This window comes from Rhododendron vialii, chromosome 1a, assembly GCF_030253575.1.
Source record: "Rhododendron vialii isolate Sample 1 chromosome 1a, ASM3025357v1".
Classification (NCBI taxonomy): Eukaryota; Viridiplantae; Streptophyta; class Magnoliopsida; order Ericales; family Ericaceae; genus Rhododendron; species Rhododendron vialii.
In genome coordinates this window covers 41,074,083-41,089,779 of record NC_080557.1, presented here as the reverse complement: position 1 = coordinate 41,089,779, position 15,697 = coordinate 41,074,083, and the positions used below count along the sequence as shown (strand labels likewise).

Below are 15,697 nucleotides of genomic sequence, written 5' to 3'. Positions count from 1 at the left end.
GTTCTAATTTTATACTTTTTAGACTCCTTCTGTCAAGACATATGATTAATCCAAAAAATATCACGCGAACCTAACAAAAATTCATAAAAGATGAACAAAACTAACAAAATGAATGAAAAAATGAAGTTTACAAAAATGAAGTAAGTACTTAGTACTTATTTTTTGAAAAAAAATGTTATGTATTATGAGAAAATGACTTGTCTCTTACAACGGAAAATAAATAATTAAAAAATAAGAACTTTAGCAGAACGGTGACTCATTCGAATCATTTTTTAATGAATGTTAAAAATGAGTAATTCTATTTACAAAGGATAAAATGATTTTTGCAATCTATTATTTTATAGATGTATTTCAATTTTTTTCATTTAGGATTAAAATTATGCACAACAACACTAAGGCCCCGTTTTCCAAAACACCTTCTTAAAAAATAAGTACTTATTTTACATTTTCAAACTTAAAAATAAGGTAAATAAAACTTTATTTTTTTATTTTTTTTGCACAGTATAAAAGATCTCGATAAGATCTATCAAACAAGATCTATATTGCTAGAAAAATTATTTGCGTAAACACATTATTTTTTAGCTTCAAATTGCCTTATTAAAAAATAAGTATTTATTTTCAGTTCCGGAACGGGGCCTAAAAAAATTTTTGGACTGCACTTATACAAAAAAAGTGAATAAAAAATATGGACCCTTACGATGACCGATCACAAATATGTCTAGAATCATTAAAGGTGTAAAGATCTTGCATGCATTTTGTGAGGCTTTTCTTCACATATATCGGGCGCAGGCAAATAATTATGTATTTGAACATCTGTGCACCAATAAATTTTCACTAAATATTAAAGATCTTGGGTTTGGAATAATTTAAGCAAAAGCTCAAAAAATCATGATCAACAATTCATCAGCGAAAATCGTGTATTTAAGTTTTTAGACCCTTTTCAAGGTTTTTTGACCTTTTTCTTTCTGGCTATTTTAAATTTCAAACAAGGGGTGCCTAGAGGGTCAAACGAACCGCCCAAATCGAATGTCTCATAAACCCACCCGAGGCATGGTATAAATGGATATGGATCCTAACATATTTGTTTTGGCGGATGGGATTTTGGCGGTTTTCTAATGTATGAATGCCCCAAATCACCCAAATGCGACCGAATCGGACGACACTCAAGGACAAATATGAATGGAAAAAACCACAGCAAGTGATTCTGTTTCGAAACCAAACCTAATCGCCTGAAATTGTCCGGTGGGCAGCCCTTTCTAACCTTCCAGTGAAGCTTACTTAAAACTTGACCACGTGTCACCGAGACCGCAAGCCAGCATCGTCATCTAGACGGGATCGGATTCTTTCTGGTCCAACCGAATCGGACAACACTCAAGGACAAATATGAATGAAGAAAACCACAGCAAGCGATTCTGTTTCGAAACCGAACCTAATCGCCTAAAAATTGTCCGGTGGGCAGCCCTTTCTAACCTTCCAGTGAAGCTTACTTAAAACTTGACCACGTGTCACCGAGACCGCAAGCCAGCATCGTCATCTAGACGGGATCGGATTCTTTCTGGTCCAAATTTTGGACCAGAGCCTGGAGGAAACAATTCAAATATGGATTATACATTGAAAAAATCAATAATTCAGATTTGCTTAGAGACTCTTCGCGTAGAGAATCAAATTGATTCTTTACGCGAGTAAATCCGAACGGTCTAAAATTGGACTTTCTCCTCCATTTCCAAACTTAGACCGAAGAGGATCAGATTGTTTTGGCCTAAATAAATACTCCGTAAATTGTTTTTTTTCTTTATTTTTAAAAATTCACATTTGTTAGTTTCGCATCAATTTTTTATGGATTATTAGTTAGTCTCAACCAGAGCAATCATAAAAATAAAATATTATGACAGGAAATTTTTTTTTTTTGAATAAAGACAAAAATAAGCCAAAATGGCTTGTCTCTGTCTTTATTTGAAATTTTTTGAACATGGATCATAATTTTTTACTTTTTTGATTTCTCATGTCAAGACCTTCCCCCAATAATAATTCACAAAAATTTGACGTGAAACTAAACAATGCAAATTTAAAAAAAAAATAAAATAGTGAAGTGTCTTATTTGGGCCAAAACAACCTTCCCATCTAGACACCCAGCCCAGATCTGAGCCCAATATCCATTACCCAGCCATACAAAACCGATACGAACTGAACGAGTCGGATGAGTCAAAACACGCGGCAGCTTTTTCTTTCCGATCTTCTCCAACACTCCAGAATCCCGTCCTTACTCCGGTCGCCTTACCGTAGACAGCTACGGTGACCGACGTTAGGCACAGTCAACTCTCTCTCTCTCTCTCTCTCCCATGTTTTCATTACTCATCGCATCTATTTGTGTTTCAGAGAGGTGTGTAACTTGTTTTATTTGGGTTCGTTCTGAGTAGAGAAACTTGTGGGTATTTTAGGCGTTCGAGCCCTAGAGTGGTTAAGCTTGGAGATGGAACGGGGTTGGTTCGGGTTGGTTCTCCTTAACTAACGTCGTAGTGGAAATTTACGCGAGTATTTGCGGCACTGCCTAAAATTCTAGATGCGATTTGCTCTTCGATTTGGAATCGTGGTTGTGCTTCGTGTTGCTTTTTTGGATCAAAGTTTAATGACATTGTCACATTGTTGATACACTATTATTGTTCTTTATTGGATAGTAATACCACTAAATTATTTTTCAAGAGGATGAAGATTGATTTCTTGGGCTGAAAATTCTGTCTACACGCCCAAAAAAAAAGGAAAGAAAAGAGCAGAATGTTAGGAAATTGGCACCAATAAATCTAGTGGCGAAAGTTTAGAAAAAGTCGAGACGTAGGAAAAAAACCTGTAGAATTTGTATTTTGTTGCAGTTGGAAACTTGGAAGGATGAAATGTATGCAAAAGACTATATCACCTCATGCTTCACTAGGTTTGCATTATGGTCGAGTGAATTGGAAAGTTTGGATGGTCAGTTCCCGGTGATGATTCTTTTCTCTGATGTGGAAGAAACTCTTACTCTTCCCAAATATTCAAATCACCTCAGGTCCCCAGGTATTGGAGTTGGAACCTTCGGTTACTTTTTTCGATGTGTCATTGGAACCTTCTTATTATCTGAAGAAAGAAACACTTGAAGAGACCTTTACTCTGAGGTGTAATGTGGAAAGTAAGTTCATCGAGCTGGTTCTTTCTATTGGGCAAACAAGAAAAATACGTATTAAAGGGTAATAACACGACTAGGAGAAAAAACTATATCCTCCCTTCTGATTAAACAACTTTTGATGTTTCGTATGCTTAAGAAAGTGCAAATGTAACTCTATTAACATAGAAAGCTAAATCACCCTTATCTTACTTACTTGGAGTCTCTGTTCACATACAATTGGAGCAGGAAATATGATGCATGAATATCACCTGATTTCGTTACTTACACTTTGTTGGTATTATTGAGTACCTGAGGGGTAGTCCAGGATACCAACGATGGACTGAAGGCCTGGGATGCCGAAGGGAGAGGAGGAGAGAGCCCAAGGCAATGCTTAGACTTATAGAGCGAGAGAGAGTGGCAGTAGATGACAAGAGATCCAAGTAAATGTGATGGAGTTGGATATGAGCAACGGCTTATGGCTTGGCTAAGTGTCCCCATATATAAGGAAGAACATCACCTGAGGGTTGCCTGGTCTGAGGAAATATGGTGGTCCCTCAATGGCTTATAGTCTGAGTGCTGATGTCTGACGTCAGAGGTATCAGACTTATGATAGTTGGATATCAGAGGTCAACGGGTTGTTGGGGGTTGGAGCCTGATGGCAAGTGCCACGTGAAGGGTTCTCAATGGATAGGCATAACGCAAGTAGCAAGCATGCGAGGTCTAGGGGTAGGTTTGAGGGGTCTTCTAATAAGAGGTCAGTGATATGTGGGGTTTCGTATCGTGCGACCTTGGGGGTCGCATGTGTGAGACGGTAGACTGCAGATGTTAGGTATGATACTTGGCCTTCAGTCAGCAAATTTGCCTCTCTCTCTCTCTAAAGCTGGTCTGAAGTCTAAACCCCTTGAGGATGGTTTAGGCCTTCAGACGATTCCTTGAACTCAAGCCTACATTCCACATTCCTCCTTCAGTCCCAAGCAACTTTGGCCTTGCCTCAGCCCAAGTGTAAACCATTGACCTCAGGGGTGGGTCTTTCCTCGTCCTGACCTCAGGGTCGTCCCTCGGCCCGAGTGACCGTCGCTCCTAGAATCACTTTGTTTCCCTCAGTCTTTGGGCCTCAGTACCATGTACCTACACGCTTTAACCCCTAGGGGTGTTGATTGTAACTTCGTGGGTGTTGATTGTAACTTCGAAAAAACAGAGGTCAATGGGGAGAGGACTTTGACCATGGGGGAAAAAGTGTTGAACCTCAAAAGGTCAAGATGCTTAAGTGGATCATGTTGTTGAAATTCTTCCTTACAATATGAACCAAGGCAGAAGTGTGAAGTCATGCATTGATGATATTTGATAGCTAGTTTTGAACCAGTCATCTGGGAGTCTACTTTGAATCACCTTGCAACACCTGATAGTATTAGAGAATGTAAATCTTCCAGAAAACACCAACGATAAGTAATGTTTTGTGTGTTTTGGGAGGGTGCAATGTGTAGACAATTGTTACCTCCCCAGATATCTTGACATCTTATTGTACGAAGAGTCATTATCGATTAAGATCTACTAATAACCTTTGAATTGGAAAGATGCCAACAGTTTTAGTCCATGATTCATATTGGAAAGATACCAAACAGTTTTAGCCTGTGATTCATATTGGAAAGATACCAAACTTGACTACTATCTCATCGGTGGAAATTTTCTTCCTTTTCCTTTTAATGCTGAGGTTACCATGTCTTTGAGAGATACAATGGATGGCTTGGCCTTCAAAACTGTTGATGTCCATGTTACCTCTCTGTTGGACAAAATGATGCAGTTCTAGTAGATTAAATTCTTGATATTGTAGATGACATATTCTGTAATCCACATAATTTGGAACTTAATTATCCTTCTGACAGTCTGTGACCTATATACTGCATCCATCTTCCTTTACGCCTCACTTCTAGTTAGCATTCTTTCCTGAAGTAATTCTACATGTTTCTGATAATATCAAATCAAATTCTATTTTATCAGGTACGCTTGTTGATTGTTACTAGATGGGAAAATCCGTCGCAGACGAGAAGATTCTCAGCTACAATGATGTGGTACTCAGACCGTCAGACCTCGACATTCTCAATGGTCCATATTTTCTCAACGATCGCATCATTGAATTTTACTTCAGTTACCTTTCTTGCTGCTATCCTTCTGAGTACATCTTACTAGCCCCACCTTCAATTGCTTTCTGGATATCAAATTGTCCAGACATTGACTGCCTCAAGGATTTCTTACAACCCCTCAATCTTTCTAGGAAAAGCCTAGTAATCTTACCCGTCAATAACAACAATGATGTGACTGTAGCTGAAGGTGGGAGTCATTGGAGCTTACTTGTGTTTGAGAGAACTGCTAATGTATTTGTACATCATGATAGTTATGGGGGAATAAATTCAAGGCATGCCAAACGGCTTTATAAAGCTATTGTCGGCTATATGGAGACTTGCGACACTTGTAGATATCTAGCATGGGATAGAACCCCGCAGCAGGTGAACAGCTATGATTGTGGTTTATATGTTACTGCTATTGCAAAAGCTATATGCAGCTGGTATGGAAGTGGTGGACAAAGAGATGGAGATCAGTTGTGGTTTTCGGTGGTGAATGACCAGGTTACTCCGTCCGTTGTTGCTGAGATGCGGAAAGACATTTTGAGGCTGATTACAAGTTTAATGGCCGACGAGTAAAAATCTTGAATTGCTTTTGTTTGTTCAAGACTTGACAGGCAAGGGTTGTTTCCTTCAGCTGCAAAAAGGATACCCCTGCACTACGGGGACCTGGTTCCTGGACCGCATTTATAAATACTGCACATGTATGTAGTCTAAGAGGGTGTCACCGTCGAACCCAGTATTTGCTCTTAGAAAGAGGTATCAGACAAGGTACTCTTCTCCCCCTTTGTTTCTGGATACAAATGACCCAGAAATATTAAGCTGTTTTAATCAATTTGGTACATTTTTACATCATACCATTCTTACCACTTATCATGAAGATACCAACTTGGACTCTCCAACTTGTCAAATCTCTTCATTCGAAAAATCTTTCCAAAACGGACCTTAATAGCCTATTTGGATTGAGGAATTTCATGAGAAAAGAAACAAAACAGAAGAAAAGGGAATCCCATCCCACGTTTGGATCATCCAAGAGGTGAGAAATGGTAGGAGAGGATAAAGAATCGGTGAGAAACAAGAACCCTTTGAAGTAGGGGTGAGCAAAAAAACTGTCAAACCGCGAATCCAGTCCAAACCAAAAGATTTTGTTCGGTTGTTTAGTAGTATGGTTTGGATATGGTTTAAAAAAATTAGAATATGTGCTATATGGTTTGGTTTGTGGATTCACGTTTACGATTATGGTTCCAAACCATCCATATAATATATATGTATATAGTTTAATTATAATTCACCAAATAAATATGGGAGCCTTAGTCAATTATTTTCCTAATTTATTGATCCTATTAAATCCACCGCAATATTTAGTTTTTTTTCTTCCATGCCAAGATAATTTAAACTAAACTTCTATATATTACAATTCACAACCCTTTTCTAATTTCCTATGATTATTAATTTATTACACAAAAAACATATGGGATCACCAGATCAGTTAACTTATACGGCCCAATTCCTAAGTTTCTATACATGAAAACCAATTTCAATTCCAATTTATATTCCTATAATTCCTTCACTACCAAGACTAATTATCCTAATACTTTTCGAAGATAATAGTTTAATTTAAAGCAAACCGTGGTTTAAAATCGAAACCAATCCGCATTTTAATGGTTTGGATTAGTTTGGTTATATGCATTTAGTGGGTTGGTTTGGTTCTTCAATTTCATAATCCATAGGAATTGGTTTGGTTCTTGGTTTACTATAAAACCGAACTAATCCGGACCATGATCACCCCTACTTTGAAGAGTCCATTTTGTTTCTCACCACTGTTGATGAGATTTGGTGAGAATAAAATAGGGCCAAATAATTTTTTTAAGTTATTAATTTCATCCCTCGTAATTTAAAAACAAGTACACAATTGTCTTGTTGCTTTAAATCACTAGGCTGTGTTCTTATGAACTTAACTTTAATTTGAGAATTTTGTTATTATTTGAATTTTTTTCGCATTTGTTAATTTTGCACTAAACTTTTGTAGGATGACTTTTTTTACTAAAAAATGGTTATTTATCAAAATATTTGGATAAAAATAAAAAAAAAATTACTTTTCCGATTCCTTTCGTCAATAACTTATAAAAATTTGGTGCAAAACTAACAAATGCAAAAAAAAAATTCAAATAAGGATAAAATCTTCAGATTTAAGTTAAGTTCATAAGAACGCATACATAACATCTCCCTCTCATTTTCCACTGTTCCTTCGCCTTCCGTTTCATCTCCCCTCCATTCTTTTTTCTTCCACGACTTTTTGATGCATTTGTTTTAGAAACAAGATATGAAAGGCGATTTTGACCAACAACGAAAAGAACACGACACCTTCTTTCCAGTCCTTGCTTAGATAGCCAAACAAGATTAGAGCATGTACATCAACAATAGCTTAAATATATACTTAGTAAAATAGCACATTTTCTACTTTATCTATCCATTATTTTCTCTCCCACCACACCAACCTCTTTACTACTCTTCTCTATTCCCATTAAACAGTATAAAAAAAATACTCCGCCTGTCCGAGTCCCTCACAACGTGGTTTTGTACAGCAATAAAGAAATTTTATCTTTATTTGGTTTTATGATTCTCTTAGGGGTCTCATTAAAAGACCTAGAGCCAAATATTAATTATAACCCTTTAGGATAAAATGATCAGAAAAATAAGGTCTTCGCACTGGTTCAAACGAATTGAAAATTTGAACACTTAATTTTATTACGCTATTTATATATTGAAAAATATAGTTTAAAACTCAGAAAGTCTACTGGTATAGACAAAAAATTTGTACCAGTGGGTACAAATCCCTTTTTGGTCTCATTTTGGGTCAAAAAAATGATCGGAGTCGCTCATTTTGTTTAAAATACTTTGCTTATGGTCCCTACAAAAAATAAGATTAATCCAGTATCAGTAAGAGTATTTACGAAACATCCAAACTTTGCTCTAGAATTCAGTAGAGCAAAGTTTGGATGTTTCGTAAATACTATTACCGATACCGGATTAAGCTTATTTTTTGTAGGGATCATAAGCAAAGTATTTTAAACAAAATGAGCGACTCCGATCATTTTTTTGAGACCCAAAATATAACGAAAAAGGAGTTTGTACCCACTGGTACAGATTTTTTGTCTGTACCAGTAGCATAGTTCTTTAAAACTTAAGTGTTCTAATTTTCAATCCATTTGAACCGGTGTGAAGATCTTATTTTCTGATCATTCTATCCTAAAGAGTTATAATTAATATTTGGCTCTAGAACTTTCAATGAGAACCCTAAGAGAACCATTGAACTAAAATAAAGATTTTGCTTGTGTTTCCCATCCAAAACGACGTCATACGGTACTCAGGACGTCATAAGGTACTCGGGTACAGTGGGGTAGAGGATCCACTCCCGGGAGTGGTAGGGAGGAGAGAGAGAGAGAAAAAGAACAATATTTTAATCTTTTGCTCGTGAATAGTTGCTCGGTAGATGTAGAGAGGATTTTTCGAAAAGGAAAAATAGCTTCTTGTTTTCCGAGACTATTGCAAGCTGTTTTTGTGCCTTTGATTCGGTAAAATAGCTACAAATGTGAATTTTGCTAGTCTCATGTACATGCTCTTAGTGGTAAAATGTGAGAACCCACTCTCGTTTAATTTGTCAATCCAAATGAGATCACACAAATATATAATCACTCTTCTTGATGTTATAAATCTTGAAAATGCATGTTCCCAAATCATTACATAAATATTGTCCAAGGAAAACCTTTTTTAAAGCCTCAAAACTAAAACATTTGAAACCTTTTAAGTGATAAAAAACCTTGAATTTTCCATCTAAGACATTGAAAACATTTTTAAAGATAAAAATCCCTTTATTTCTTCCCTTTTTTATTATTTTTTTAAACGTCCAAACATTGTTGAGTGAAAAATATTAACCGTTTTATTACACGGTCCGTTTCACATAAGGTGGTCCTCATTTTAGTTAAAATGCATGCCTCCCAATTTCTCCCATTTCTAGATTGAATTCTAATTATTCAAGCCGCTTAATATGATCAGAACGTGATTTTAAGGGTACCCACGAGCAATCAACAAAAAAATTGCCTCGGAAGGGCTTGATCCGAACAATTTTTTTTAACGATTCAATAAAAAATTGCTCAAATCAAGCCCTTCCCGGTTATTTTTTTTGCCAATTTCTCGCGAGTACCCTTAAAGTTACGTTCTGAACACATTGAGCGACTCGGATCATCGAAATTTTGATCAGAAAAAGAGAGTCCTCATTTGAAACTGTCCCTTCTTACATTTCTTGTCACTACCTTGAAAAGTGGAATATATACAGCCATAAGTTTCACCGGAGAGAGAGAGAGAGAGAGAGAGAGAGAGAGAGAATTAGCATTGGCAAGGCATAGAACTGAGGCAAGATATAGAACAAAACACAAAAGTCTGGTGGTGCAACTTTGCATTGGCGACAAAAGCCTAACCTCTATATTCATCTTTTAATGAAAGCAAACAGCAGAATTTCCGAATTACCCAAAAAAAGAAAAAGAAAAAACAAGAAAGAAAGCAAACAGTCTTCCTTGTATGAAAAGTGGAAACAAAATTCAGGTCCAATTCTTTGGCAAGAAAAGCCCCCTCCAAAAACGCTGCATTTACCATAAATAACGGAAACGTCAAAATCCAGAACAGCACATTCTGATACTATATAAGAACATCAAGTGTAATACGAAGAAATCAGAACATTACTTTCTCAGAAGATATATGCTTCAAATCGCGCATGATAGCTGAAAGGTCTAATTTGTATAATAGCAAAAGATAATGGATTCTTACGAGGCTCTGATGGACATTCATGCCATGCTAATGTCTGCCGGGTAACTTCCCAGTACTCTCAAGAACGTAGCCATCTCCTGCCAAAGGAGTGCATCATTGATTATTATCTATATGCCTACGATATAATACCAAGCTGAACGGTTTTTGAAGAAGTCAAACCATTAGATGCCCAAGGGCATTCTGTGCATTTTGGTCAGCCATTGACGCTTCAAAATCCACATAGAACAGATAAGGGAAGTACCTGTACATAAACAGTACAATAAGGATGTCATGAATGTGCACATATAAAACAGCAGAGACAGAAAGCCGGTGCAAAGATACACTCATAACAGGTTTAGGAGAAATACATAAAGCAGAAATATAACGACAGATAATTACTTTGGAAACCCATTATTACTTTCATCGAGTGCTCTCAAGGCCTGCTTCTGCAGTGGACGACTTTCAATCTGTAAAGAGATAACAACAAAGGCCGTCAGCAGAGCTATCCTGACCCGCATATCATCAGAAATCAGAAATTCCGAGCAAAAGAACATACCTTAGTTAGGTTAATCTCTCTCATTGCGAAAACGGCAAGTGCCTTGAAAAGCATTCCAGGACCTTCGTCCAGTGAGAAAACTATACTTGTCTAAAACAATAAAAATGACAATAAATGGAGAAGCGAAGATTCAAAAATACAGAACTCAACTTTTCCAAGCTAAGAGAATCATGGAAATTACCTACAATGGACAGTAAATTACAATACAAAGCGCTAACCTTGAACGGCCTATCAGTGCCAGGAATGATAGGTTCTCTTGCAAGCATCAGAAATCGAGTGACATTGTCGGAGTCATCCTATTCAAGAAAAATCACAACTGACCCAATGTCCAAAAGATGTATGGCAGTTGATGACTACAAAAGAAACTTTAGAAACCGACCTGAATATCTTGGGCAAGTATATCCAATCCATAGATCCTGGCAGCATCAGAGCTAGCAACTGCTCCAGCATCTTTCAGTTTGTGGAAAGCGACAAACTATCAACATAAAGAAAATTTCAGACAGTACAGACACAAAAACATCAGAATTAGTTCCAAACGGCTGGAACGCAGTGCCTGTAGTATCTTACTATATCAAGTATATCTTCATCTCCCGCTTAGAGGAGCTAACAGAACATGCTTGCCAACTCCCAATTTTTACCTACCTTTGCTGCACCAGCAGTATCATCCACAGCTTCCCTGACCATTCCCAACTTTGTTAGTGTGTTCTCACACTGTGCAAGAGCCTGAAATTTAATCAAGTGTCAGATCAAAGTCTTATGCACGAAACACCCCCCCCCCCCCCCCCCCCGCTGCGAAAAAAAAAAGAAAAAAGAAGTGGCTAAAGAAGTACAGACACAATACCTGCGAATGGCTTAGAACCCTCTTCAGGTCTTCTATTTTAGCACCATGGTTAGCTAGTAAACAATGCCGAATTGGAAGTTTCACTTCCCCAACTATATGCAAACTGTACCTAAGTAAAAGGTCATAATTCCTGTGGATGCTTCCCCCCAGAGAATTCTCAATCGGTAAAACTGCTCTATCAACAAGCCACCGTTCAACAGCCTGCAACCAGAACATTGGAGAAGTTTTAGAAAGTGCCCCTTAACCACGTTTCTCAACCTCGTGACAACTAGGCTTACTAGATAATAATACAAGAAACATGGACCATTTGAGCTTGAGGAAGTGTAAAAGAAGAGAACTGTGCAGTGTGCACCATTAATATGGTTTAATTTGTGTATTGTAAGTAAGACACCATGACGTTTTCAAATTATTACCAGCCCCTACAAACGGTCGGGAGATTAACATTCAACAACTAGTTTGGTCCAGTTCAATACTCTAAACAAGAGAAAAGCAACGATTGTAAAAAGTCCACGGATCTATAAGAAACAACCAACATCTTATTATCGATTTGAAAATACTGCTCATAGAAACGAGGGAGAGAAACAAAATTTGCTCTGCCACCTTCCAAACACACTGGTAATAAGTAAATTGAGTATTCTCAAGATTACCATCACAAACTAATATTTCAAGTGCCAATTGAGCCACTTTCCTTGTATGTACACATCAACACATATATGCCTCTTACACACATTAGTTTTTTCAAATGATAACTGGAAAAATGCTAAGACAGCCCTTGGACGATGGTTAAGATTAAAAAAATGTGTGGAAAAACACAAAAAGTGCAAAGAATTTTGTAAATAGTCACTGAAATGTACGAAACACGCATCAAAGTACTATCTTTTCCAGCACTTTGTCCCAAAATGGTTGACCTTACATTGAAAGCTGTCTCAAACTGGTCACAAGGAACTGCTTCACAATTGGGGTACGCCTTCTCTGCTGCAGATTCACTGTATGCACCATGAACTCCCTAATTATGCAAAAAGAACCCCATCAAAAAAATAATCCTATTACTGATAATAAGCTAAGAAGAGTCATCGTTCAACAACCCCAAAAAAAAAATAGCCGAAACATTATTTAGCACAACTTCAAAAAGATTCTCAAATTCTGATAATGGAAACAAAATAACCATGCTTAACACAGTGCAAACTACAAAGAATAGTTGACCTCGGGTATAAAGGTGGCAAGGGTACCCATAGTGCCCCAATGTGCACTGCGAGGGCGTATTGCGCCTCGGTACGCTTCGCCGAGATCTCACTATCATGATCCAAACCGTTCAGTATGAAGAATTCATCCTGACCAGATAGTCAAATCTATCTCTCAGCAATTCTTTTTCTCTACTACGCTAATCACCCCTTCCCAACCAGCCCACCCGATCGATCTTGTAAGATCGACTAATTCAAAGGGATTAATCTGGTCCGAAGTTGTCGCAATGAATTGTTTGCTTGATCGAACAAAACTTTATTAGGGGGGTCTTGGTTGGCCCCCCAGTTTCAACCATTACAGCTGGCGTCAACCAGTTTTGCACGAAGAAGAACGCTGGCAACGGAAATGCAAAAGAGAAGAGAAAAGATTCCCGATCCAGAGCATGTTATTGAATCAACCACAAATCTGTTGAATGAAGGTATTCGCTGAGTAGATAATCCAGCAAAAACAAATAAAACTGATTGGATATCATTAGCCCCTTGGCGGCCAACATTCGTTATGGGCAGTACAATCTCAAAAATGAACCGAGCCAAATCTATCTCAATCACGTGGTTACCAATGTCCAACCAATGTGGGGCAAATCTATCACAGGAATGACACCAGCACATCATTCTGGTCAAGTTTCTCTTTTTTCTTTGTCTTGCTTGACAAAAGGTGGTGATTCTATAAGAATAGGTATTTTCCTATACAGGCACCTAATTTACGAAATTACAAGAAATTAATCAAAGGCAAAACATCCCAAACCTGGTAAGCCACTCGAAGGCGAGACCCATTAGAAACCACATTCGATAGATGTGCCGAAGTCAAAGGCCCTGAATTCCAAAATCGACAAGAAAAAAATTTAAATAAAGATCGAAATTCGAACAAGAAATAAGAAATTCTAAAAAGGTATGGTTGTTGTATTGACTTGGGAGGGTATTCAAGTCTTTCGAATTGGATTCGTCGGGGAAGTCTTCTAGAAGCCTCCGCAGCTCGACGGCGTTCTGGCCTTGCGATCCGTTGCCGTTGTTGGGCTGGAGCGAAGCCAGGAGGGGGAGGACACGGCGGTGTTTGGCGGAATGAGGTGATAGGGGTTTGATGTTTGTGACTGGGTTTTGATGCCGGGGTGACGATTTGGGATGGGTTCGGTTGTGAAGAGGAGGATTAAGGGTTCGAGGCGTGGTCGCCGCCATTGTTGGGCGCCGATCGGAGATAGAGAGTACGCGCGTTAGGGCGGGAGGGTGGTAACAGAATAACAGGTGTACGTGTTCAGTCGGGAATGTACTCCAGTAAATTTTTTGGAAACGTTTTCTCTAGTCGTCATGAAATACTAAAAATAGATCCACGATTCATTTGACGGCGGAGACCGCTAGGCGTTGACGAGGGGTTGTTCACCGGAGCACCACGGCATAATATTTTGGAAAAATTTAAAAATGTCACATAAACTTTGAATTCAATGTCCCATAAATATCTGAACTTTCTTTTATTTCAATTATTATACACTTATACTTACAAAACCCCCAATTTAAGAGACAGTTATATTTCATTCAATATGTCAAGAAATATGGTGACGCGGCATGTTTTTTTTTTCCGTTAAGTGCCCCATTTGGCATATGACATCCATCCCTTACAAAGCATGGAATCAAAGCCCCTCCTATCTCACTCCCGCCCCCCGTTCACCCACTCTTCCTCCCATCCACCGACTCTTCATCGCTACCCAACTCCCCACCCACTCCTCCTCCTCCTTGGGAGACTGCCGCCCGCAGTGGTTAACTCTATTCCAATTAAAGTTTTTCCCTAATGAAAATGAGTTCCGGATCAGTTTTACAAAAGTGGTTACCTTTTCCAAGTTCTCTTCTTCTTCTTTTTTGAGAGAGAGAGATAGGCTTTTCCAAGTTCTTCTTGTCAGTACATGAACTCTCGAAGCAAAAACCCAAACAATTGTCCAGCCATTGCCCAAGTACACGCATGTTCCAAGGTTAAATTGTTAAAAGATCAAAGGCTCTCTCTCTGACTCTCTCTTTCTATGGCAAACCGTAATCCATAATCACAACCCAAAATTCTCATTTCCCATCGCAATAGTGTAAATCGAAACCCACATTTGTCAATCGATGGCAAACCCATTTCCACAATCGCAATCTAAAACCCAAAATTCCATACGTCAATCGATTGATGCGGCGGTGAAGTGGCAAAGTTTCTTTACCTCGATTGCAAATCTTGGTGGGAAGGTTTAGCAGTGTGGATGGTGGTGCATGATTGGCGGCGGACTTGCGATGGTTGGTGATGGTGGATGTAGTACGCTGTGTTACGAGAGGTGAAAAGCTCACTAACAAGGGTGGATAAAAATAGGTGTGGATGTTGACACGACTTTGCCGGAATTAATGGAGGTAACCTACACGCAGAGAGAGAGGGGGGGAGAGAAAGAAAAGGCAACAGAGTTAACTGTTGCGGCGGTGGGGAGGAAGGAGAAGACGAGGAGGGGGAGGGGCTTTGATTCCATGCTTTACAAGGACATGATGTCAAAAATGCTTCGTTCGCTCCGATATAAGAGATGACACCCCAAGCATAGGGCCTAATCAGTTGAAGCATGATAATCCGGAAATTCGGGATCGTACCCAAGGGAATAATTAATACGGCTTTGCAGGATTTGTAAATGCAAGTAAGGGCTTTCGGCTTTTAGATAGCCAACTTGATTTTACGTGTGTAGTGGAAATGAAAATTGGCTAAATTGAAAAGCTAATAAACTAAGATAAAAGACAGGTCAGGTCTAGGAATTACTAACACTCACGACTCAAGTCAAACTGCATTCCTCACCCAAATACGCGGTTCAGGATACACAACTAAGGTTCCCGAATCGAAAAATAGAATGGTTCGAATACCAAGCTAGCTCTAGAGTTTATTTAGCAAATGCCTCGTGCGTCAGAGCTTCAAGTATCATGTGTGGTAGGTAGGCGATGCTCCTACGTACACATGATCAAGGAGATTAATACCTTAGCGATTTGACAAATAAATCCGAACCT

General features: G+C 38.4%; 2 protein-coding genes across 6 annotated transcripts; one reads left to right on the top strand and one right to left on the bottom strand.

Moving 5' to 3' along the window:
* Positions 1-2,181: 2,181 nt before the first annotated feature.
* Positions 2,182-6,111, top strand: LOC131318172 (NEDD8-specific protease 1). 4 transcript variants are annotated; one of them, XM_058348025.1, is made up of 2 exons: positions 2,182-2,311; positions 5,135-6,111. In XM_058348025.1, exon 2 carries the CDS (start codon positions 5,158-5,160, stop codon positions 5,833-5,835), a length of 678 nt encoding a protein of 225 aa, XP_058204008.1. In that variant the 5' UTR covers positions 2,182-2,311; positions 5,135-5,157; the 3' UTR covers positions 5,836-6,111. The 4 variants fall into 4 exon arrangements, with proteins under 4 accessions (XP_058204008.1, XP_058204035.1, XP_058204058.1 ...); XM_058348052.1 differs by having other exon boundaries at positions 2,196-2,320; positions 5,139-6,111; XM_058348075.1 differs by having other exon boundaries at positions 2,205-2,380.
* Positions 6,112-9,668: 3,557 nt separating this feature from the next.
* Positions 9,669-14,110, bottom strand: LOC131318067 (arogenate dehydratase 2). 2 transcript variants are annotated; one of them, XR_009197521.1, is made up of 12 exons: positions 13,606-14,110; positions 13,443-13,510; positions 12,370-12,462; positions 11,457-11,657; positions 11,258-11,338; positions 10,995-11,090; positions 10,834-10,911; positions 10,616-10,705; positions 10,459-10,526; positions 10,240-10,321; positions 10,038-10,157; positions 9,669-9,899 (listed from the first exon to the last, which is right to left on the bottom strand). XR_009197521.1 is itself a non-coding variant. In XM_058347896.1 (12 exons), exons 1-11 carry the CDS (start codon positions 13,868-13,870, stop codon positions 10,098-10,100), a joined length of 1,182 nt encoding a protein of 393 aa, XP_058203879.1. In that variant the 5' UTR covers positions 13,871-14,110; the 3' UTR covers positions 9,669-9,896; positions 10,081-10,097. The 2 variants fall into 2 exon arrangements, 1 of the variants encoding a protein (XP_058203879.1); XM_058347896.1 differs by having other exon boundaries at positions 9,669-9,896; positions 10,081-10,157.
* Positions 14,111-15,697: the final 1,587 nt, after the last annotated feature.

What these genes read in the sequence shown, in the direction of transcription:
- LOC131318172 (XM_058348025.1), top strand. Translation starts at nt 5,158, where the DNA reads ATGGGAAAATCCGTCGCAGACGAGAAGATTCTCAGCTACAATGATGTG.
- LOC131318067 (XM_058347896.1), bottom strand. Translation starts at nt 13,870, where the DNA reads ATGGCGGCGACCACGCCTCGAACCCTTAATCCTCCTCTTCACAACCGA. An exon ending in GCCTTCGAGTGGCTTACCAG is followed by an intron (nt 12,463 to 13,442) that starts GTTTGGGATGTT and finishes TTGCATAATTAG; the next exon opens with GGAGTTCATGGTGCATACAG. An exon ending in GGGTTCTAAGCCATTCGCAG is followed by an intron (nt 11,339 to 11,456) that starts GTATTGTGTCTG and finishes ATTAAATTTCAG; the next exon opens with GCTCTTGCACAGTGTGAGAA.